The sequence below is a fragment of the Spea bombifrons genome, chromosome 2 (assembly GCF_027358695.1).
Source record: "Spea bombifrons isolate aSpeBom1 chromosome 2, aSpeBom1.2.pri, whole genome shotgun sequence".
NCBI lineage: Eukaryota > Metazoa > Chordata > Amphibia > Anura > Pelobatidae > Spea > Spea bombifrons.
In genome coordinates, this window is record NC_071088.1 from 91,342,448 (window position 1) to 91,367,772 (window position 25,325).

At 40.9% G+C, this 25,325-nt stretch overlaps 1 protein-coding gene across 4 annotated transcripts in view; it reads left to right on the top strand.

Moving 5' to 3' along the window:
• The window catches only part of INPP4A (inositol polyphosphate-4-phosphatase type I A), a 52,659-nt gene extending 27,675 nt beyond the window's left edge, over window positions 1–24,984 (top strand). The window contains exons 14-26 of one of the 4 annotated variants that reach the window (XM_053455170.1): window positions 1,296–1,313; window positions 1,971–2,154; window positions 2,262–2,477; window positions 3,008–3,263; window positions 4,505–4,537; window positions 5,548–5,720; window positions 6,461–6,584; window positions 6,993–7,119; window positions 7,743–7,883; window positions 13,229–13,326; window positions 13,802–13,914; window positions 14,057–14,211; window positions 24,152–24,984. In XM_053455170.1, the coding sequence (XP_053311145.1) occupies window positions 1,296–1,313; window positions 1,971–2,154; window positions 2,262–2,477; window positions 3,008–3,263; window positions 4,505–4,537; window positions 5,548–5,720; window positions 6,461–6,584; window positions 6,993–7,119; window positions 7,743–7,883; window positions 13,229–13,326; window positions 13,802–13,914; window positions 14,057–14,211; window positions 24,152–24,284 (1,771 nt within the window). In that variant the 3' untranslated portion in view covers window positions 24,285–24,984. The remainder of the gene's footprint in view (window positions 1–1,295; window positions 1,314–1,970; window positions 2,155–2,261; window positions 2,478–3,007; window positions 3,264–4,504; window positions 4,538–5,547; window positions 5,721–6,460; window positions 6,585–6,992; window positions 7,120–7,742; window positions 7,884–13,228; window positions 13,327–13,801; window positions 13,915–14,056; window positions 14,212–24,151) is intronic. The other 3 variants (XM_053455172.1, XM_053455171.1, XM_053455173.1) reach the window with 3 other exon arrangements.
• The last annotated feature ends 341 nt before the right edge of the window (window positions 24,985–25,325 follow it).

Genomic DNA, 25,325 nt, shown 5'->3' on the forward strand with positions numbered 1-25,325 from the left:
AAAGGTTTAAGTTATTTTTAAAGTCATCCTAAAAATTGAGAATATTCTTACAGTGGTAGTGTACAAAACTGCACCACATCATCCAGAGCTTCGGGTTTCTATACCCGGCCTAGCAGGATACCCCAATCAGTTGCATCAAACAAAAGTAGAAACAGCTCTAGATGATGTAGTTTTACCTGCTGGTAGTGACCAGGGAAAATCAGCAGACGGTTCAAGACAAAACCAAGACATGAGATAAATGCAGTCCGCACTTTTGGCGGTGAGATTCTCCTTTTGGGATTTGGGTTAAAAATATCTTCCTTTCGTTAGTGTGCCCTGTAATTTTATTTCCCTTTTGGGATACGCTATGTTCTGTGTAGTATGGAAAGGATCCAAATCCTTACACAGCTGGAGAAGGACATCTGCCCTGGGTTTATATTATTTAGTGTAACGTGACTTTCGCCCTGTGCTTCAGTCATTATGTCACAGCGGCCCTAAATCCTTCATCTGAAGCTGCTAGAATATATAGCATCCAGTGAAGGATCAGACTACATGTGTGCGGAGTTAACTTAGTTCTTACTAATACGTCTAATGTAAAGTAGGCAAGTTACTTGTACTGAAAAAAGAATGAGAAAATAGGAAGGGTAACACATCCATTGAAGGACACCATCCAGGTTCTTATTATCATAAAATCCATTTAGAAGGAAACTATTCTAAAATGTGTACTCATATTGAAAATGCATGCTAGTTATAATATGCACAAATGAAACTGTTTGATTGGGTTGTCGGTGCACTTTCGGGAATCTGGTGCTAACTGAATCTGCAGATGCAATCAGCATGGCCACAAAGCCAATCTTTATTGGAGTTTGATTCACCACAAGCTTGATGGCTGTAGCCTGGCTAATACATTTAGTCTAGACCAGTGGTTCCTAACCCAGTCCTCAAGGTGCTCTTACAGGCCAGGGTTTTAAAAATGGCCACATTCCTTTCTAATGGGGAGAATCATAAAACCTGGACCACGGATGTGTCTTTGGGACTGGGTTAGGGCCCATCAGTCTTAGACCATTGCATACAAAGTACATGCTTCAGATTGCTGCCACAGTCATTGTGATATCAGACAAAAATAGTCATTCTCACCCATATTCTGGCTACATGTAACCTGGATGGATGAGAACTCCAAAGCTGCCCTTAAAAAAGTAAAGCCAAACAAAAATGTTGTTGCCATCATAAAATATGTAATTCCCATGATGCCGTTAACTTGAACAACTTGTAAATATTTTTCGGTAATTATTTGTATTAATTTTGCTCTCTTGTAGCAGTTTTGAGGAAAGTTGGTGAGTTTTTTTTTTTTTTTGCAGCCTCTGATCCGTACTTTTTTTTTCATGGTTTAGTTTGCTTTCATCCTCACATTTTTTTGTGATATCCGTGCATTCTGCGCTTTTCATTTTGTGTTGTGGTGAATTATGCTGCAGACTCATGTTGAAACAATCATCAGTCACTTTAAACACTGAAAGCTCTTCCACCCTCCACAATTACACTCCTACATTGTATTGTGTATTCATTACTTGGGAAGCATGTGGACGTGCATTATGTGTTTTGGTGGTGTTTAAAAACAAGCTGTGATCGCAGTATGCTTCAAAAACTTAGTTGCCATTTTCTGCATCAGTAGTTTTTACGTTATATTCTACATAATAATGTCTTAAACAATTTTAGATTTGCTCTATGAATGTGTTTTGCTGTTGCCTTACCCCAATCTACTAGACAAACAAATAAGTCATTGTCAGACAACTGTTTCAATCTTAAACCAAAGGACCCCATTGACTTATAAAGGTCCATGGAGAAAAGGATTGAATTAGTCTGTGATACGCAGTGCTTCCATTTAGAATACTTCTTATTCTCCGTTTTTTGGCTTCTTATGAGAGTAACTTCATGACGTATTTTAACTTCTTTCGGGTTAATGTGCTTTCAAACTCATCTGCATTTTTTTCCAGTACCAATGCGTGCCCTCAGTCAATAGTGTACATACCCCAGGACATTATCAGGGCAAAGGAAATCATCGCCCACATCAATACTCTGAAGACGCAAGTCAGCTATTATGCAGAGAGACTTTCGAGGGCAGCTAAGGACAGATCAGCCAATGCTCTTGAGAGGACGCTTGCTATTTTGGCGGATAAGGTATATATTTATAAATCAATTACACCAATGTTAATTGATCTGTCACTATATAAGCTGAGGTATTTTTTTATTTTATATACACATTCATTTATTTATTTTTTTCCCAGACAAGGCAGCTTGTGACAGTGTGTGACTGTAGACTTTTATCGAATGCTATACACGGTCTTAACGCTGCCCGGCCTGACTACATAGCCTCCAAGGCATCCCCCTCTGGAGAGGCAGACCAAGTTATGCTTAGAAATGACCAAGATACCCTGGTGGCAAAGTGGACCGGAAGGAACAGCAGGTCATCTCTGCAGGTGGACTTTTATGAGGAAGAATGGGTACGTGAAGCCCCTAAACAAGGACATATAATCACTAGTGGTAGCTTGTTTTGGACACTAAACCATATATGTAGTAACATGTGCCTCTTTAATGCCCATTGACGGATAAATGGGTCTAGAAACAGTTATGTATTTGATATTTTGTTCACTTTATTTAAGAACGGTAGCCTAATTGAGGTATTAATTATCTGGTTGTACCTTTTTATAAACTCGACCATCATGGTAGTTTCAGTGGGAAGAAAACAAGATGGTAACCACGTCACCTGAAACATTGATAGTGTTGTAGATCAGGCCCATCAAGTGGCCTATTGTCTACAAAACCCCATTGTTCAGGTCTTACTGTAAAACTTGTTGTGAGCAGGAATATCTTTAAAATCTGAACCCAAGGACCCTATTGCTCTGTTCTGGGGAACTTATTTTGACACCTGAGTATGTATAGGTTAAACACTGAATGAAGCTCAACATATTTACACTTCAAAGATATGTAGAAGCGAGTATACAATTATGTATGCCTTTTATGTCTAATTCAGGATAAAGTTTGGTCCAATGTGGAAAAGAGCCTAGAATGCGTAATCCAAAGGGTGGACAAGCTTCTCCAGAAGGAGCGTTTGCACAGTGACAGCTGTGACGATGTCTTCCAATGTGAAATAAGCTGCAGTAGCAAGAAAGGTAATCGGAAAAAGAGAGCATACTGGATAAACCCAGGGGTTTCCAATGACGAGGCCCTGTCACCTCCATCATCACCTCCATCAACATATCCTGCATGCCATTCTCCCCAGTTCACAAGTGCGTATGGTTGAGACATTCTTCTCCTTCTTTGCTGTTGCCACAATACAAGAAATGCTTCTTTTCTATATCTTTTTAACCCTTTAATTGCCCTATAGACGTATTGCTCTGATTGCTCCCCGTGCTGTCTTACATGCATTGCGATCTGCAATGCAACTCAATGGAGCCCTGCTTGCTGATAAGTAAGTGATTAGTGCAGGGGAGATCGCAAATGCTTCTCTCATTCCCATCAAACATGGAAAGAGAAGATTAAGCCAACACATGGTAAAAAAAAATATGGCAAAAGTATGCGATATGTGCTAAAAAAAAAAAAAAACTTTGTATGGAAGATGTTGTAAATATATTCCAAATCCATTCAGAGGATATGCAGTACAGGTTTGCACACCAAAGGTTATTGAGGGCCCTGCTTAGTCAAGCTTATCATTTAAAGTAGCCAATGTTGTCTAAAGTGAGATAGGGCACTGTTAAGTGGCCATTTCTAATATTGTGGTTGCAAAGAAATCTTTTTTTTTTGATGTTTGGTTAAAATGCCAATGCCGGCGTTCTTTCTAATCTGACTTCCCATGTTGTATGTTTGTATCAGTCATCCGCAGAGGCGTCCGTGTATGTTTGTGACTTGTCCGCAAGTGATAATGTGCAGGTACCACGTTCTTAAGCTGTTTGTAGCACTGCTAAGTGACCTGAATGTTGGCCTCTGTGGGAATTCAAACCTCACTTCACTGCTGCTCGTGTATCATTATGTAGCGCTGTACTGCATAAGCCTTATTGGAATAGCTTGTGTTTCTTCATATTACAGTGACTTGATTCAATTCTTTCTACTAACTCTATTAATATTGTTCCTCAGAAGGGTCTGCATAGCCATGCTTTGAGTAACCAGTAATAACAATGTGGGGGTTTAGCAAATGTCTCTAGCCGGTCAGCACTTGTGTGAACATTGACACTGTTTAATGTCTTCATGTCCGCAAATAAACAGCAGCGTTTGATTCAGCTAATGCTTTCGTGGCTTGGTCTTTTAGGTCGGTGCATGTCTCTAAAGCAATAAGTAAACTTTTACCGCTTTCCTATGATCCCTTTTTCCTCTGCTGTTTGTCTACCTGGCCGTTGCAAGCCCAGTACTAATGTTCTCCACCTCTTTGGGTGCTTTATGCTTAATTTGCGCTCTGTTTTTTCTTTTCCTTTTCTTTTGTTTGTTATTTTGCTGCCTCTCTAATCATGCATGTTGCACCTCCATTTCTGTGCAGATTCCAGCTCGGTGGCTGAAGATATCAGTTCAGGTATGTGCCCTGTCGGTTCATAGCTTCTACCCCACGGCACTGTGATTGCACTTTTTTGGTTGGGTGCCCTTTCTTTTCGCAACTGAAGCTTCTGCAGACATAACCTATAATTTTGGAGATTACTCAAGTAAGGCTAAAGTGCGTATATGGTTGATCATGCAGAACATGCCACTTTCTCCACCTACGTCTATGTAACTTGACTAGACATGGAATATTTGGGAAGTCATATCCGGACCCAAATTTTAGTACGTAATATTCATAAATATTCATGACAAAAAGTATTGAAGAGGGAATCTTGAGAGTGTTTAAAACATGGGCACTATATTTATCAAGTGATAGAGAAGAAACCAAAGTATTCTGTGAGTGTAACCTTTTCTTCTGCTTTTCTTTGGTAGCCTGCAGTAAATAAAAAGGTTCTACAATGTTTTCCGCACAGAAACAATGTGCAAAGCATGGAAGGCAGGGAAAAAGACGTTTCATATTAAGAAACGGTCATATAAACCGTAAAAGTGCACCTGGCCGTTCCTTTTTAACAGTGATGTTGCTGGTTATTTGTCTTACTATAACATTATATCTGTAATCATGCGAGTGTATATAATCCTAATTACGGTACATATACCTTGGGAAATTAAATAAAGGTTGTATTGTCCTTATCGACAAGGTGTCGTTTTTTAGTGACAGGACATCATGAAAATGTTGGATAATAAATCATTCAAGGTGTGTTGGGTTAAAGGAGAAAGATTAATAATTGTAGTTTGTTGACATAAATGTATAGAAATGGCAAATCATGATAATTCTTGAGGATTGTAGTATGGGCACTTTTCAGTCAACAAGTCATCTGTATCCAGTAGGGTAGAAGAAACATACTAGTTCAGTACTTTTTAGTTGCTGAACCCAGACTTTGTCATCGGGGTTGGTTATACTTCTCTAGTTTTATGTATCGTTTTACCCTTTGTTATTGTATTGTCCTAGTCTGTAGATGATTGAAAACTCTTCTTTCTATGCGCCAGGTGAATGGAGTGAGGCCCTGTACCCCCTGCTGAGCACTCTTACTGACTGCGTGGCCATGATGAGCGACAAGGCTAAGAAAGCCATGGTCTTTTTGTTAATGCAGGATAGCGCACCCACCATCGCCATGTACTTGAGCCTCCAATATCGCAGAGATGTGGTCTTCTGTCAAACAGTACGTAGAAACCGACCTTCTGAGAGCTAATGGCACTGATACTTTCTTACTGAAGAGATCTGAGTATCTAGGTTCAGCAAATGAAACTGCTTTCAGGGATGTAGCCACCACAATTCCTGGTTAGGATCTGCTGTAGCCGCACACAGTAAACAGTGTGGGATTGGCTTTGCTGTAGAGGAAATTATATTTAAGTTGAATTAAGTTTTCAATAGTAGTTTCCAGGTTTTATGAGCGTTGCCTTCCACCATAGTTCCAGGTTCCATATAATCAAGACAGGTGGATCATTGGAGGACCTATCTTATCAGGAAGATTTAGGCCTAGGGAATGCTGGTTGCTTTCCTGTGTTATTCTACAAAATTTCCTAATTTCTAATTGACATCCTTGGCCATGCAGGACTGTCCTACTTGGTGGGTCAGAGTTTTCATGGGTTTCTTTTGAAATTCATGAGAACATCAGGTCTTTATAGGTGGCGACTCATGGAGCAAATATGGCCATAAGAAGTCCGTTTTTTTTTTTTTTGTTTTTGTTTGCATAGTTCCTTCTCTACCCGAGGAAAAATTATTTAGCTTGCTGTATTGTCATTAATGTAATAGTATCTATCCACCCATTGACCTTTGGTGTAATAATTCTTACGTATGACACAAAATCTTTGTTTGCTCTCTGAAAAGTCACACTGTTATAAAATGCTAGCTAATAAACGACGCACGCTGCGTTTGATACAATGTTCTGCCTCTCTTCAGTTGACAGCCCTTATATGTGGCTTCATTATCAAGCTTCGGAATTGTCTGCATGATAATGGGTTCCTGCGGCAGCTGTATACAATTGGTCTCTTGGCACAATTTGAGAGTCTCCTCAGCACACACGGTGAGATGCCTTCTTCACAATAGCTACTTTGTACAAGCTAAACTGTCGTGTCTAACATTCGCACTGACACCTGTTCGTCTTGTGTTTGTTGAAAAGTTCACAGAATGTGACATGCTTAGCAAGTTAGATGTTCTATTCTTGCAACATGAAGAATTTGAGATCTGTTAGGGTTGGTGTCAGTTTTTGCCATGCTTTTCATTTCTGATTGTTAAGTAACGGTGCAGGCAGAACAGCTTTTGGTGATTTGAATGTAACTTAAGAGTATTTATTAAACCAGGCCACTTAACAGGTCGTTGTAAACCATTGGTTTAGCTGCCTTCTGTTGGCGATTGACCATCAAACAGACACGCTCGTCGCTTGATTTAAATACATCAAAACTAATACAATATGTTTACTTCTTTGCATTAGGAGAGGAACTGGCCATGCTGGAGGATATGAGTTTAGGAATCATAGACTTGAGAAATGTAACTTTCAAAGTAACACAGGCCTTATCCACCTCCTCAGCCGATATGCTACCGGTTATTACTGGAAACCGGTAAGTCATTTTATGTAGTTACGTTTAACCTATAAAGGTTACATGCTTTGATACTAAATGATCAATGTTGCATTTGAAGTAGTTCTTTAGTCTTTGAGAATCATAGCATAGCACTCAGATGTACTAGTTTTTGGGGGGTTTTGCTTTCATTTTTGTTGGGTTTAATGAAAAATATAGTGGTATACATTTCCTATTAATAGGTACAATTTTAGTAAACTAAGCACATTTGTTAAAGACTGTGTTTGATATTCTGATATTGTTCTGTTTATAAGATTGGCTCTGGTCACTCTTCATACATTTGACCTAAGTGACATTGTAGCACAAAACTTCAAAAGTGGTCACATCGCCATAGCAACCAATGAGGTCCAGTAAGAATGTCCCACTGATGACTATGGTGCTAAGACTCTGCCCCAGCATTGCGCTTAATAATGTAAAGGAGTTAATTAAATATGTGTGATAGGCAAGACAAAGCCAAGGACCAAATGACGTTTGTGTTGTCCATGATATGGCTTGGTGAAGCAGCGTGTTCGTGTTAAATCTCAAAGATAATGGCATGTAAACAGAGCAGACGCAGCTTCCCATGTAACACTTTTTTTTTTTTTCTTTGTGCCCTTCATTTGAAGTGATGGATTTAACGTCCGGATTCCACTGCCGAGCACCTTGTTTGATGCCCTTCCTCGTGAGATTCAGAGTGGGATGCTGCTAAGGGTCCAGCCTGTCCTGTTTAACGTTGGAATAAATGAGCAGCAGACGCTGGCAGAAAAGTATGTATATAATTTCTGAACTGGTGACTGTAACAAGCAGGAATCCATGACTATCCAAACTAGACTATGCAAAATACAGGGCCCGTCCACTTTCCATTCACTGGCACCCTACCTCTCTACCGGTCTAGCTTGCTAGTGCTGTGAGCTGCGCACAGCTGGGATCCTTGCAGAATTCATGTGCAAAAAAAAAAAAGGATTTTTTCCTGGCATATAGTGGCAGTACACATGGGTGTTGCTCTTCCTTAGGGACAAGGATCTGAAATACAAAGTTAAAACCCTCCCCTTCCTTAACTCCTCCTCTTCCTTACCCATAAGACCACACCGGACCAAACACAGCCAGTTCTTCCTTGTCCCTTGTCAGGGACGGACATGTACTTCGGTGGGGCACACGGGTTGTGTCCAGGGGGATCCCTCCTCCAATTGCTCCCCGGGTGGTGAGCAGAGTGAGGTAGGAACATCCGCATCCGCATCGGCGGATGTTATGGAACAGAATAAGAATTCTCTCTTCAAGCCGGCAAGGGAAGGAGCAGTAGCACAGCGGTGGAACGCACACCCAGGAGGCGTTGCTTTCCGCCAAAGATCTGATCGTGTTACAGAGCATGCGCGGATCCGATCTTCAGGGCACAAAATTTAAGCTGTGCAGTCCAGTCTGACAGCAGTGGGGCTTGTCGGTACTGGATATCCGTGGCACCAACCCCCCCACACGGATTGAGGCCTTTTTAAGGTATGATTAATTTATCTTAATCTTAAAAAAGCCTCTGCCCTGTAACATTGTTTTTTTTCTAAAAGATTAAGGCTCCTTTTAAGTCCAAATATGTTTTGTGCACCCCCTTGCCGGACGGCTGAATAAAGGAGTTAGGCAATCCTTGCTCAGCTTAATTGCTCAGGACATGCAGTTTTTGGGCGTTGGCTTCTAGACAACCTTGCACATAACCATTCAAGACTGCGTCTGTTTTTGCTTTGGAACCCAAGTTTGATAGTCTCATTCACGTTGGTTCCTGAATCTGTTGTCCTATGGCCATAATCTCGGTAGCTAAACAGGCTTAGGCCTGGTTAATTTCCACCGGGGAATACCAGGTGTTAAAAATCTATTAATTCAGGCTCATCTTGTGAGGAGTCAGAGGAGGACATAATTACCCTTCCTCCACAAGAGCTTTGGAAATTTTATAAGATCTCTCCAGGTGATTACAAGAGGTAATCTGTGAGAAGCATCCAAAGGATTTTGCATGTTGCCTAAGAGTTGCCTAAGTATGTTCCAATCCTCAGCATTCCAGTGCAAGTAGCATTGTCTAGCGCTTCAGTGGCTAGAGCTCTAGGCATCTGGTAACAGGCATTAGGCCTATGGCCATACCACCCTGTATGCACTTGATCTCGTCTGATCTCAGTAGCCAAGCAGGGTTGGGCTTGGTTTGCACTTGGATGGGAGTACTTCCTGTCGAGGGAACCGGATACAGAAGTATCTAGCCAATTTAGGAAATTGAGCCTTTTATAATTGTCGTGTCTGCCAAAAGAATCAGTGGCCAGGACAGCATCTATGTCGGCCTTGTTTGTTTTAACATTTTGTAAGGCATAAGCTGGTTAGACAATTGGATCCTGAGGATCATTGCAGACGGAAATAATTTTAAGCAATAAATGCATTGTCACTAATTATGGAACAAAGTGCGGACGATTTGCCTTTAAATGGCCAACACAAGCCACATTCTTGTGAAACAGTATCATTCACATCATCACTGATATCGTCTTGTTTCTCAAGCCAGTTAGTGAATGTTAAAGAGTTGCCAGAGAAGCTGTCCAGTTCAGCTGTCTTAAACCTGCAGACGTGGGATGTCTAAAACTTTGTCTCAGGTGCAACCCTTCTATAAGAATGAATCCAAAACATGCAGAATTTTCAGAATGTTTACTCCAGGCTGTTCCTGGTCACGAACAAGTTGATTTCATGGTGACCATGGACCTGAAGGATGCTCATGTGCATGTGCCTATTGCAGTTGCATCCAGTAAATTCCTCAGGCTCTCTATAAAGAATGGGCCGAGAATTCTCCATTTCCAGTTTGAGTCTCTCAACTTTCAGAGAATAAGGTGTCAGGGTCATCCCATCCCTGGACGACCGGCTCATCGAATCCATTTCAGCTCCGGCCTTCGTTCTCATTAAGATGGCATTGTTTCCCCATTGGCAGAGCACAGGATAAGAAGACCAGATGGAACAGGAGGTGCCCGGATTAAACACCAGGCCTTTTCAACGTTTTTATTAGGAGCATAATTTTGTAGACAAAGCCAGGACAAAAGGTTTCAGTAACATCCTAAGAGCCTAGGCTAATTCTGATGGAATTGGTGGTCGGCTGCAATGGTTCATACAGATATGTTTTGATCATAAAAGTCCAACCTTATTTTTTTTCTAAGTATGCAGTTCTTGCAGCTGATAGTGGTCTCCTCCTCCTTATGGCTCTTTATTCCAGATCAAAGATCAGAAAAGTAAGAAGGGTTGTGTCAGCTTTGCAACAAAATCATACCTGGCCCTTTAGAAAAGCTATGAGCATCTTGGGCATTCTGACGACTTGTATCCCTGCAGTAAGCTGCTCCAAGGCACTGTGGCAAGATGGCCCAGTTACAATCAAACTCCCAACACCAACAGAATAAAAGCAAAATGTGGTTTATTGTAGCTTTCTTTGAGGTCCACAGTATTGCGCCTCACAGTGTAAATAAAAAAAAAAAAAAAAAAAAAAAAAAAAAACAAAGAAACAAATCCTACTCCATCTTGGAGACTACCTATACTAACTGGCCAGCTAATCCAGTTCCAGTCATAAGTAGTTACAGCAAAACACACGTTTCTTTCGACCGTAACTTCTCCTTAAGTCTTAGGAACTCTGGCTTTACTGCCTCTCTCCCTGTTTTCAGACAACTTATGCCTCTAACGGCCACCCTTTAAATGTCTCAGTGCAGATTAATTGGATTCACCTGCTGACTTCCAGCAATTAACCCCCCATGCTAGGAATAGACATCGCCCAACTTGCCACTGATTTAGAGAGACTCTGTTACCTTGCCTCAGCACATATAGGCCACTTCAAGGGGACATCTTTGGGCATTTGTCCCAGAAATAAGAAAATCTGGACCTCGACTTCAGTGTCCAAGCCCAATTAAACTGGTGGAGGAGGGCAGATCTTCTCAGCAAGGGTCTTTGCTTTCATCAATATCAGTGGATCACTCTGACCACAGATGCCTTAAACAGGCTGGGGAGTGCATTTTGGTTACCTCTTCAGGCAGGGCAAGCGGTCACTAACAATCTTACCCAGTCCTCAAATTATCGAGCTCTTTAAGCGGTTTTTAATTTATTTTTTTTTTTTGGCCCTCGAGTGGTTCAGTCCTTGGTTAAAGGGAAGGCTGTAAGAATCCAAGCCGACTACGTTACCACAATATCGTATATCAACAGACAGGGCGGCACCCGGATCCCAAAACTTCAGGCCTTCTCGGAAGAAGTCATGGCATGGGCTCAACAAAACCACAAGATTTGTCAGCCACGCGTTTCAGGGGAAGGGACAATTGTATTGCAGACTACATTAGCAGATCGGATTTATTCCCTAGACAAAAGAATCTTCTCCATCCTGGTTCTAGTTTGGTCTTCCAGGTTTCAACATTGTGGCAACCAGAGACAACAGCAATCTTCTGGGTTTTAGCCTCTCTGTATTCATGGGTCAACCTTCTGGTGTTGCACTTTATGCCAGTGATATGGAGATTCAGGGTGGCTTACATTTTTCCTCCGTTGGCTATGATCCCACGTGTCCTCCTCAAGATTCGAACAGACTAGGCCAGGGTCTTAACATCTATCCCATATTGGCCAATACAGACTTAGTTCTTAGAGCTAAACAATATGGCCTTGAGTTTAGGAGCTGCCATTTTCATCCCAGCTGGTGGAGAACAAAATTCCTTCAGATGGTCATTTTGATGACCTAGCTTTGGCGAGGGTTATCCTTAGAAGTAATGGACTTTCCCATGACAATGCAGAGGTCCTCCTTATTCGGAGGTTTTCAGAGTTGGAGGAATTCCTCTCCTGGTTATGCAGGGCCGTCCTCGAGGTTTTTTTGCAAGACAGATTCTTAGCAGGTCTTAATGTGTCGACCTCAAAAGGGCTAGTATCCTCCCTCAGTATTTTTTTCTCCTTTCGGTTTTAGCCTTGTATGTTCTGATCAGGCATTTCTTTAAGCGGCAACTGTTCGTCAACCTCCAGACAGTCTCATTTTTTTCCTTCCTGGGTTTTTGACCTTGTTTTTCTAGCTCTCTATTCTGTACCCTTCGAACCGCTGGAAGAAGTTTTTTTGTCACTGAAGGTGACTCTTACTTCAGCAGGACAACTGGGTAACTACTGCTCTGTCTTCAGCTGCTATGGTCACCATTTTTTCCATCAGGATCAGGTATTTCCGCAGAAGACAATGGCACATTGGGATGTCCAAAGAGCTCTGGACATTTCTACAGATCGCACCACTGCTTTCCGCTATACGGATCAATTGTTTGTCCTTTTTTGGTAGATATTCAGATTATGCTAGCCATCTTGAGGTAGCTTACAGTGACCTTTTGACTAGCTCACTCAAGCAGCAGGCAAGTCATCTTGTCCCATATTTTGACTCGCTCCACTAGAGCTATGTCGGGGTCTAGGTTTGAGAAGTCGACCTCATCTCCTGAATATATATGTGTAAGGCAGCTACCCGGTGTTCCTTCGATACATTTGTCCAGCATTACTTACTAGACATCTTCTCCTCCTCTGTGGTATTTTTTCTGGTGCAGGATGCACCAGTCATTGGCCTCTTAAGTATTCCCCGCCCATTTGGTTATCTTGCTATATCCCATGTGTACTGCCACTATATGCCAGGAAAAATAGGAATTTTACTTACCGTAAATTCTCTTTTCCTTAATATAGTGGCAGTACAGGTTTCCCTCCCTCATATTGTCTACCATTAAAGATATTTTTCAAGCATGTTGGTATTCTTGGTACTTACTGGCTGTGTTTGGTCCGGTGTGGTCTTATGGGTAAGGAAGAGGAGGAGTTAAGGAAGGGGAGGGTTTTAACTTTGTATTTCAGATCCTTGTCCCTAAGGAAGAGCAACACCCATGTGTACTGCCACTATATTAAGGAAAAGAGAATTTACGGTAAGTAAAATTCCTATTTTTTCACTTTAATCTTTTATTAGCTTTTATGAAAAATATAGTGACGTACATTTCCAATTGCTGTCAACTGGGCACGGCTGGGATCCTTATAGAGTTCATGTGCAAAAAGCGGAATTGCATTAGTTTCAGCTTTTAATTAATATTTTAACAGCCTGTATAAATAACAAGTATCCGTATTGTCTCTTGCACAGATTCGGAGATACGTCCTTGCAGGAAGTCATAAATATTGAGAGCTTGGTGCGGTTAAACTCTTACTATGAGCAATTCAAAGAAGTTTTGCCAGATGATTGTGAGTTCATTAATGACAAGTTAACGCTATGTTTTGCAATTTATCTGTCTGTTATTGAAATCATGTGCACACACATTTTATCTTCTTCACTTCACTTCTCTTCCGGTAGCCCCTAACCCTCCCACTGCACCTAACACTATCAGACAGCCCTGCCCCAACCCCACTACACAACACTATCTGGTAAAGCTACTGTCTGAAATGTAGTCTACCTCTTTTTTACTAACTTGGCTGACATATAACTTAAGAATTGAGTGAAAGGCGATAAAATCCTGGTCTGATAGGATCCTTGTGAACAATAAACTTGATTAGGCTTATTTTCATTATTTCAATTGTATGTTATATACTGGTATATGTACTAATTTAAAACGTCGACAGTGGTTACTTTTTTCAAAAAAGTAGAGGCAGCCAGAGAAAGTATCTTCTGAGTGTTCTATTGTAGACTTTTTATTTTTCCTTTTTTGTTTTTCTCTTCTAGGCCTGCCACGGTCTCGCAGTCAGACGTGCCTCCCAGAACTTCTAAGATTCCTTGGACAAAATGTGAATGCTCGAAAGAACAAAAATGTTGACATCCTTTGGCAGGCTGCAGAGGTATTGTGCTTCATAGTTACATGCATTTAGGGTTGCAAAAAATTTGCATTTATCAGCACTAAATTTACATTTTGTTTCGAACGACAGTATTATGTAAGAAAACAAAAAAAACACTAATATGTAATAAACACTGTTATTGTAGATATGTCGGAGACTCAATGGTGTTAGGTTCACAAGCTGTAAAAGTGCAAAGGACCGTACTGCGATGTCTGTGACCCTGGAGCAATGTCTGATACTGCAGCACGAGTATGGAATGGCCCCGCAGGTGTTCACACAAGCCTTGGAGTGCATGCGAAGGTAAGCAGTGTGCTGCTTGCTGCTCACTTAAGCTTCCCTTTCCCTTATGTTCAAGAACTAGGTGAACTACAGATGTGATTTATCCCTAACAAAAACGGTCAGCTTACTAGAGTTATAAACGACGACAAATTTCAAGCAATTTAATACTACGATGGAATGGAAGTTTACTATTACTACTAGTCCCAAGGCACTAATTAAATCTAAAAGATAGATATTAAGGAGTAATGTGCTATATACACCAGACCCGGTGAAATAATAGTAATAATATTAATATACCAAGAAAAAAAATTATGCATGATATTACGTGGGTCGCATGGTAACCAGCATGGTTTTTATCATGATCGTCATGATTGGGGAACACATCTGTAGGTTGCGCAGGTTCTGTGTACTTACACTTACAGGCAGCCCTGCTCTATTGCCAGGCCACCCCTGCTCCATGAATGTTTGTCTTGATATTACTTATCCACTCCATCGCTCCCTGTCAGTACAGAATTGCATCATCCATGTCCAATGTCCAAAAGCAGCAAAAGATGTTACTGTGGAATAAAAAGCCTCAAAATGGGGTGTACTTTTATATTAGTATGTGTTCATCTGAGCACAAAAAGAAAAGGATAAGGTAATGATCATCAGATTTCTACAGGTTGTGCGTGCCAGACTCCTAACTAGGCTTTGGTAAATAATACATTTAGTATTATTAATGTCCTCCACTGTCTATATTGTTGGTGATATTTACTTACACTGGGCATGCATACAATAGATCACATTGCTGGGCACAGTAAGGTGAGTATAAAATGAAGGTAGTAGTCGATTTTCATAAAGATCCCGATTTACATGCTAAAAAATTAGTATGGTATTTAACGAATATGTGTTGGTAACATACAATGCCGTGCGTAGACCTTCAAAACCTACAGTCAGGGTCTCTGTATTGCTTGTCAATTAGCCAACAAATTTTAGATTGACGTTCTCACAATCAAAGCCAAAAGAATAGTAGAAGCGTGGAATGTCACATAAGCTTTCAAAGGCCTCAGCAGGCCCAGTTTCAGATGTTGGCAAACCATAGCTAGCTAGAGTTAGCCTGACCTTATTAAGTGACATTACGTAATATAATATAAACTGTAAGAATTTGACATGTGGAGAATAGGGTTTCATGTCCCACTAGTGTAAGATTGCAGGACCTATTCATATAAGCTCAGAATTACCACTTAAAAGGTTTGCCATGTTGACCAGTCCAGTATTTCCGATCCAACTGTGATCATGTAAGGAATACCAATGGAAATTGCTTACTCCTTAGTGATGGAATACTATCAGTGGTACATCCACCTATAAGCCAGAGACTAAATGTACACTTGTTCTAGTAGGAAGACTTGGAGGACTGCAATATATACATTACATTACATTTATTTATAAGGCGCAGGCAGATTCCGCAGCGCTGTTACAGTCAGAAGAACAATTAAGAAACCCACGCAATAACACATACAATAACAAACTGCTACAAAGGAGAAGAGGGCTCTGCTCTTGCGAATTTATAATCTAGTCGGTGGTTGAGGGGCAAGTGAGACAATAGGAGAGGACTGCTTGGATGGGGATGAATTGATCTGGGTCCGATGATGTGTTGGAGTTGTTGATTGTTCGGATGGCTTGATTATGATGATGGCTGAGAGTACTGGGAAGGAATGTTGTACGCTTCCCTGGACAGGTGGGTTTTCAGAGAGGTTTTGAAAGTTGTGTAAGAGGCAGAAAGTCTGAGGAAACTGGGAAGGGAATTCCACAGGGGCGGGGGGCAGCGCGGGTAAAATCCTGAATACCGGAGTGGGAAGAGATAACAACAGTAGAAGATAGCCGCTCCGTCATGAGAGGAGCGAAGGGGGACGGGTAGGGGTGTATTTGGATAGATAGATAGATATGTAAGGGGGTGCAGAATTGTTGAGGGCTCTATAGGTCTGGGTCAGAAGTTTACATTTTATTCTGAAGGGTATGGGGAAGCCAATGAAGTGATTGGCATAGTGGGGCAGCGGATGAGGAACGGCAGCAGAGAAAAAATAATCTGGCTGCAGTGTTGAGGATGTATTGAAGCGGTGAAAGGCGGGAGAGGGGGAGACCGGTTAGTAGGGAGTATATACAATTTTCTTTTTTCTTTAAACAAGAGTTAAGCATTGATGAAATGTTGGTGTTGAAGCCCTTGACCTTTTGTTTGCTAAAATTTTGATTTGTAGCCTCAACTTCCAGAGCAGGGCCTTCTTAAGAGATGGGTGCCTAGCTTTTTGTGGGGGACCACAATCAGGTTCTCCAAGTGTATGTAGGTGGGATGGTGGTAACATCACTTGCCCTGCCCCAGGAGCTCAATGTACAGTATAGGACTGTTTTGGCTCAGTTGCCATAAAAAGTAATCAAGCAGAAGGTACAAGGAATGTATTTAGGATTTCCATTAATTTTCTACATTAGCAGCCTTTATCAGTAAAAATGCTATTGAGCTTGGCAGTGTGTGACAATAGGGCCAAATACAGTGCCAATGGCCCTCTCTCTGCTTGCTTTGCAGATGGTCATATATTTGTAGCATGTTGATGCATGGCAGCATGGGCTGGTGGCTGTGGCTGTCTTACCCCCAAATCATCCAACGTTGTTTTTGTTTTATTTTTACTCTTTGGTAGACTTCAATGCTTTCTTCTTATGCTTCTCTTTTTGTTCTCTCTCTCTTTCTTCTTTTCTATCACTTTAAACATGTGCTTTCTCTATTTTGTTATGATTAATTTCTGCTCCACCTATCGTTTTTTGCTTTTCATTCTTCTTATATTTTCATTCCACCGTATTTTATGCTTTTTTTTTTTTTTAATTTTCTTTTTATTCCCCATAATTACTTTTTGCCCACCTTCCCCCAAAACTGTATCCTCTTCACAGCGTTGGGACGCGAGAAATAGTCACCCTGAAGAACTTGTGTGGCCTGGTTCCTATCAGAGATTTCGGGCTTGACCCTAGCCTCCTCTACTCCATTCCTCTTTTAGCGTTCAGCCCAAATCTACTCATAGTCTGGATGTTTCTCAGCATAGCTTATCTGGCTGCCAGGTTTCGTTGCAAATGAAGATATGCTAAGAAGGACATAAGCCTGGAATAACACAGGCCCGTTGCGTTTTGGAGAGAAACGTGTCAAAGCAATGGCCAGCCTCCGACCCACGTATTTGCCTTAGAACCTTTCTATTTTGACCTGGTCTTTCAGCCCTCGGGACAGCTCCGTCTTTTAATGTTATATGAGCTGCTCGGTATTGAACGTTCAGTATTTTCCCAACACCTCCTTACCTCGTCCTCAATGCTGCTTTGTACTGATCATGCATTCAGTTAGCTTGTGGAGATCATGCATAAAGGTGTTAGAGAGGATTTATTTCTCCTTTTTGACCTTCCACCATCTGGCATGATACTTTTTAAGATGGCTATAAAAAAAATAATAGCATGGCGTCTTGCTTATCCAAAGTCTGACTGCTGCAGTGCTGCTTTTCCTCACTTTTAAGCCATAACTGTTGGATCATGAAGCACCATATAGATATAACGTATGTATTTTTTTAGTTCGGGAAGCATGGTAGAGAATATATCTCTATCCTTAAATATTAGAAATCTATATGGAAGAAAGCTTGCAATGCATGCCTTTTCTAAACCCAATTTTTATGTATATTTTTACGTTAAGAGAGCTACTATATCTATAGAGAGAGAGAGAGAAACGCATATTCCAGAATGTTAACATATATTTTTCTGCTGTGCATTTCTGCTTCCTATGGCGATACGCGCTAATAGTTCTTCCTTTGATGTCCTTCATGCTTCCACTAATTTTATGGGCATTGCCCCTTCACAAAGGATACCATATTTTTTAAAAAGATCTACAGTAATGATCTGGACATGGATATTTGATGTTCTATATTCTTGACAAAAGTGCCTTTTTTGTAGAACACTGCTAGTTTCTGATAATGTAATATATATATATATAACATTGCACTGCCCATCTATGTCACTCTTTCCTGCCAAACTAATCAGTATATATTTATATAAAGTTAGTCGTAGCTATGCTTAGCTTTTCATTTAATTTTTGTTTCTTTATATGAGATGATGTTAAGGAATCTCCTTACTATAACCAAACCAATGTTTACATTACTGTTTGTTCTAAAGATGGAATTTGGAAGTAAGGAAGCCTACGAATGAGTAACACAGTCAGATCAAAGATTTGAAATCTATACATTCCTGTTTTACCCGTAAAGGGAACAAATCAACGCATAACCTCAACAGGCTTCATGTTTTGCTGCTAGATAATGCCAACTTTAACTTTTCCATGCTTTGTTATATTCACAAAAACACCTAAATTATTATGTGCTTATTAAATATATATGTAACATACCGTATTTGCTCGATTATAAGACAAGGTTTTTTTCAGAGCAAATGCTCTGAAAAATACCCCTCGTCTTCTAATCGGGGTCGTCTTCTAATCAGACCTCAAATAGAGGTCTGATTATGAGACTAAGATCCAGATCCCCCGCACCGCTGCAGGGGACCTGGATCCTCCTGTCTCCCCCCCCCCATCATACACACACTTACTGGTGCTTCCTGCTGTGTTGCCGGGGCAGCGGGTTGACGTCTACGCGATCTGCGTAGACAACGTCCGCTGCAGCCGGAAGGAGGTGTGGCTAGCAGCGGGGGTTGTCTGCGTCCGTCACGTAGACCTTCCCCGACTGTCAGAGATCAGAGTTCCCCGCACCGGTGCGGGGAACTCTGATCTCTGACAGCCGGGGAAAGTATACGCGACGGACGCAGACAAACCCCCGCTGCCAACTCCACCTCCTTCCGGCTGCAGCGGAAGGCGACGTCAACCCGCTGCCCCGGCTGGAAGCAGTGGTAAGAGAGGGGGAAGGGGGTGAGAGAGGGGGGGAGAGAGAGTGTGTGTGTGTTAGTTAAATGGGGGTATAGGGTGTGTGTGTGTTAAATGGGGGCATAGGGCATTTCTGGAGTGGCGTTAAGAGGGCATTTAATAGAGCACTCTGCCTCCTGAAATGCCTTATACCTCCCTATATGCCACTCTGCCCCATAATATGCATTTTAACCCCCTAAATGCCAGAATGGGATATAGGGGTATAAGGCATTTCTGGAGGCAGAGTGGCACATAGGGGGTCAAAAGGCATACCATGGGGCACAGTGGCATATAAAGGGTTAAAAGGCATATCATGGGCCACAGTGCCATATTGGAGTGGCAAGCCTGGGGGCAGATGTGCGTAACTGGGGGACAGGTTGGAAAATACAAGAAATAAAAACAAAAAAAATCTTTTTCTCAATCATAGCTTTTATTAACAAAATAGTTTACATGAATTAACATTTACTGGTAAAACTTTTTTCATTTGGGGTCGTCTTATATTCAGGCTTTTTCTTTTTTTCCTAAGTTAATATTCAGATTTTGGGGGGTCGTCTTATAATCAGGGTCATCTTATAATCGAGCAAATACGGTATATTACAAAAGTAATTCATTAGCAGGCCAGGCTAATTATGGCTGATTTTATAAAATTCACATTATTTTGCTACAAGCGCTGGGCACAGAATCATAGGCTTTTTTGTTTAACACCCCTCTTTTTATTATTAGTGTTTTCACATTTTTAGCCTTTTTGTATATTTTAATAATTTACTATACATGTAAACTCATTGAGGCGCCCAACTAATTTAGTGTTAATTGGTGCTTATTATCCGTTGTCATTGCAGTCAGATGGTTGCGTGAACCATTCAGTTCTAGACATTATATTCTTGCTGCCTATACCAGGCTTTTTACAATACTAAAATTGCTAAGGCATTGCTTTTTATTTAATGTATTATTTTAAAACAACATAGGCATTGCTTTTTAATTTATTTGTTTAGCTAATTATTATTTTATGACGTATTCATCTCAAAAAGACCACAGTGAGTATTTTTGACGTTCGAATTGAGTACTTGGCAATGTAGATCCCATTTTAGAACTACAAGAAGTTTTTAGATCCGAATCTTTCTGTGTCTTTTCCTTAAATATACATTGGCCTGATTTAAATGGCAAACCAAATGAAATAACATTATGTAACCGATAAATACACCTGGCCAAAGCAGGGGCGTACCTAAAGTATTTGGCACCCGGGGCGGATCCTGTAAGTGGCACCCCCCCCCAAATGTAAAGACAACTTCAAAATTATGTTGGCAAGAATATTTATTGCACCAATTTGTAAACTGTATGTCAACTGTAAACAACAAGAAATCTGAAAAAATAAATTAATAACTTGTAAGTAAAATAAATATGTTTAAATAACATTTACTGAACATATAATAGTGCTTTCTTTAATAACCCCCCCCAAAAAAACAACAAACACAACAAGTTTCTAAGAAGCCCTAACAAATGAGTGACAAACATTACAAATTAAGTACTGGCTAAGCAGCTAAAGACACTATAAACTAAAAAAATTCTGATATTATAATCAGGAGTCACCATAACATTGTTATAGTGGTATAGCATGACACCTATCACTATATACTGAGCCAGGCAGTGACGGTGGTACAGCATAATGCCTATCACTCTATACTGAGACAGACATTGACGGTGGTGCAGCTTAAGTAATTTCATTATATATTGAGGCAAACATTACAGTGAAACAGCATAACTCCTATCACTATACACTGAGCCAGATACTACAGTGGAACAGCATAACACCTATCACTATAACTGAGCCAGATATTGATGGTGGTACAGCATAACCGCTATCTTTATATACTGAGCTAGACACTTATAGTAGTACAACATAACTATCATTATACACTGAGGCAGACATTGACAGTTGTGCAGCACAACTGCTATCATTATATACTGAGACACGCGCTGACAGTAGTACAACATAACTGTTTCCATTATATACTGAGGCACGAGCTGACGGTGGTACAACATAACTGTTAATATATACTGAGGCCCACATTGCCGGTGATACAGGATAACACCTATCACTTTATACTGAGCACACATTGACGGTGGGGCAGCGTAATCCATATCACTATACATTGAGCCTGACATTTACAATAATGCAGCATAACCCATATCACTATATACAAAGCCATTGATGTGGTGTAGGCCTACCACTTCAGTGTCTGGCTTAGTATATAGTGGTAGGGGTTATGCTGCATTATTGTAAATGTCTAGATCGATGTATAGTGATAGGGATTATGTTGTACTGCCCTCAACTGCAGATCAGGGGAAGACTGTGAGAGTCAGTACAGCCTTCCCTTTTTCTGACTGCACCGTGACATTGGGAGGTCCTCTCCCCGTAATCATCCCCAAAGTCCATTTGTCCCCTACGTCACTAAACCACAACTCTCTTTTAATTACTCCCTGTAGTTCAGGTATAGATCAAATAAACAACACATGGAAACAGCACGTGCAACTGAATAAGACATAAATATCCTGTATTTACAGGTATACATAAATAATGTATGGAAACATAGCATTGCAGGTATAAATCAACAGAACACACAAACCCAGCATTGCAGGTATAGATCAACTGGAAATCACTCAGCACTGAAGGTATAGATCAAATAAACAACACATGGAAACAGCACCCCAGGTATTGATCAACTGAATAAGACATACAAATCCTGTATTTGCTGGTAAACATAAATAATGTATAGAAACATAGCATGGCAGATATAGACCAACACATTAACACACAAACCCAGCTTTTCAGGTATTGATCAATTGGAATTCACATAAAAACTCAGCATTAAAGTTATAGATAAAACACCCTAAATTACAGGCATAGATCACAGATTGCACACCCCAAAGCCAGCGTCCACATTGCCCACATAGAACCTGACCAGCACCCTGCGGTGGGGGTGCAAGGCCTCTGTCTCCCAGCTCTGCCACTGTACGGAACAGTATAGAGTGATGGGAGTTATGATGTACTTTAGAGCATAATTATAATGAAAAAGACATTGGAAATGGTACAGCATAACACCCATCACTCTCACACATTTACCAATCAACACTTACCAATCCACAGATTCCACACATACCAATCCACAGATTCCACACATACCACACATACCAATCCACAGATTCCACACATACCAATCCACAGATTCCACACATACCACACATACCAATCCACAGATTCCACACATACCAATCCACAGATTCCACACATACTAATCCACACATAAACCAATCCACACATATACCAATCCACAGATTCCACACATACCAATCCACTCTCACTGTCACTCAGTCTTAATGAATGATTTCCTACCTTCTTTTCTACTTCTTTTCTTCTTACAGCAGTCTTCTTTTTACAGCAGTCTTCCTCTTCGCTCCTCTTCTTCTGTCTTCTTCCGGGTCAGAGGGCACTGTGGGCGCGGCTTCAGTGCCGCCGGGGTTTGTTGTCAGATCCCGGCGGCACTGAAGCCGCGCCCACAGTGCCCTCTGCACAGCAGCAGTTGCCGCGCGGATCGCAAGGGAGCAGAATCGGAGGTCTTTAACAGACCTCCGGCTCCCTTGAGTGATTTTAAGCCGGTTCAAGGGAACCGGCTTAAAATCACTCAAGGGAGCCGGAGGTCTGTTAAAGACCTCCGATACCGCTCTCTTGCGAGCCTGCTCCTCCAGCGGCGGACATTACTGTCCGTCTCTGGAGGGGTGCCGGGTGCCGGCAAGTTGGCACCCCCCTGATGAGCGGCACCCGGTGCGGACCGCCCCCCCCGCCCCCCGCTAGGTACGCTACTGGGCCAAAGCATTATTAATGTAGGAGTATGTAAAGTTTATCAATACCATTGGTTGTCTTCCACTGCTGCACTATTCTCTACGCTTTGATTTTGTCCTGTTGTTTATGGTAATATAAACTAGCTGGATACTATATCACCAAAGTATCCGTATCTGCCTCCTATCTTTTATAATGTACGTAAGCAGACCACGATGTGATTATATGTTAATATGAAACCCAATAAAGAATGTGCTTGATGATGTGACCCAGCTCAATGGCGAAAAAGGCTTCTTTCTAAACACTTTCATGGCAAATATCTTACTTGGATGTATTACAGTATCCAGTTGATGATGAAATGATGTGGCATGCGTTACTGCTTGGCAGATCATGGGCAAGTTGGTATAAGTCCATTAAGCACGCTGAAGAACTGACCCGAAACTCAAGACACTACCCTTAGATTATCCCAAAAAATTGACCATTTGGTATTTAAACACAAATAGTTCCATAAGCTGCAATGAAGAATGGTTGGCTAGCAATTTAATGTAATAGTCTAGTTTGTGGTGTTTGTCTAGCGAACATGCCACACAGTGAAATGACCTCTGTATAATAAAGGGCCAACTCTGCTTGCATGGGAGAAGAGGCAGGCAGTGTCTCTTCATAATACATAGCTGATTTGGGGGATAAAATATTTCATCTCTCCTAAAATCTTCTTTTCAATGAGTAGATCCTCAAGTCTGGACAATAATGCCAGCTTTCATGATCACGGCTGTAATTTGGGAATCTATGCGTGTAATTGAAGCCTGGTTTATGTTTTGGGTTTAGAGGATAAACCTCTTAAGTATATACAGTTTGCCGCTTACTTGAATAACAACTTTAGGCTATTGTTCTTATAATCTGTACTTTTTTCTTGGCATTTGCTTTTTCTTTTTCTTGGTTTTGGTCTCTCCTAGGAACCTATAAACCATTTTTTTTCGCCTTATCCCAATCATGCTTGACATCTACTAAATATTATATGTTTATTCCACTAGAAACACTGCTGCAGAACACATCCATGGATTGCATGTTTATTACCCCGCGTTTTATTTCACGTCCTAGTTTAATGTTCTGCTATCACCTGCCCATCCTGCCATCTTATTAAATCAACTCTTTGTTTTCTGCACTGGAACAGCTGTTACTTCTTGTGTTTGTTTTTGCCTCTTTTTTGTCTTTTTTTCCCACAGTGAGGGCTGCAGGCGGGAAAACACCATGAAGAACGTGGGCTGTCGCAAATACGCGTTTAACAGTTTGCAGCTGAAGGCTTTCCCAAAACATTACAGACCTCCCGAAGGAACCTATGGAAAAGTGGAGACATAAGAGTCGCAAAAATCCTATTCTTATCTTTTCTTCCATGTGTAAATATGCATTTATTTAGGTGTTAGACTTTTTTTTTAATTGACAAACACAGCATTTACGAAGACTGAGCATGATTCGGGAACATGGTTCTCAGACGCATCTATGTAACTTAACCATCTGTGAGGCTTTATGACCCGAACACTCGAATGCAGCGTTGCTAGTTCGTTCCCTGTTACACGGTGAAGCAGAATAGTGCTGCTCACATTTATTTTTGTTGTACGATGTTTGCACCAGACCACAAAATGTTCCGGTCGTACTGTTAGATGTTCCATGGAGGATAGAATTCCTAAAACCGGTAAAATCAGATTTATAAATCGGATGTATAAAACAAAATCCTGTATCTCAAGGCAAAAACACGTTTCTACGTTTCACCAGCAAAATGTGCTCCGACAGACTGCATGCTAACCGAATCTGAAGTTCTCTTATTCTGGATAACACGTCATAAGCAAATCAGGAGACCTCTGAAGGTTAATATGGTCCTCACCAAAGACATCTATTTTATAAATATGGGAGCTTAGTATGAAAAAAATAAACTGCTTAAGTTATTTAAGTGATTTATTCTTCTGTCCTATCAAAATCACTGATTTTGTGCTTATGTGCTTGTTATTACCAGGCATGATCATAGCTATTAGTTGCATGCAAGTCAATGACTCTGAGAAAAGATGATAAAATCGGTAACATAAGATTTGGAGTTGGTCTGCATAATCTAAAGTATGCTAGTTTAGATTGAAATAGAAATTAGTCCTTTTTACTAAACCGAATGCATACAATATAATTACGCGTTCAACAACATAAAGCACAAGCACAAGCGCTGGGTAGTTTTAATACATGGAACTTAATGATCCTACAAGCTGTGTTGCAGTTCTCCTTTAAAGCTCTTTTGATTCTTCCAATCTTAAATTCTGAAGGTTTTTGATGATTTTAACATACGGAATTCCAGTTTGGTAAAAACCCATCTGGTGTTATCCAATGTGAGTGAACGCCAGTCCATTTCTCAATGTA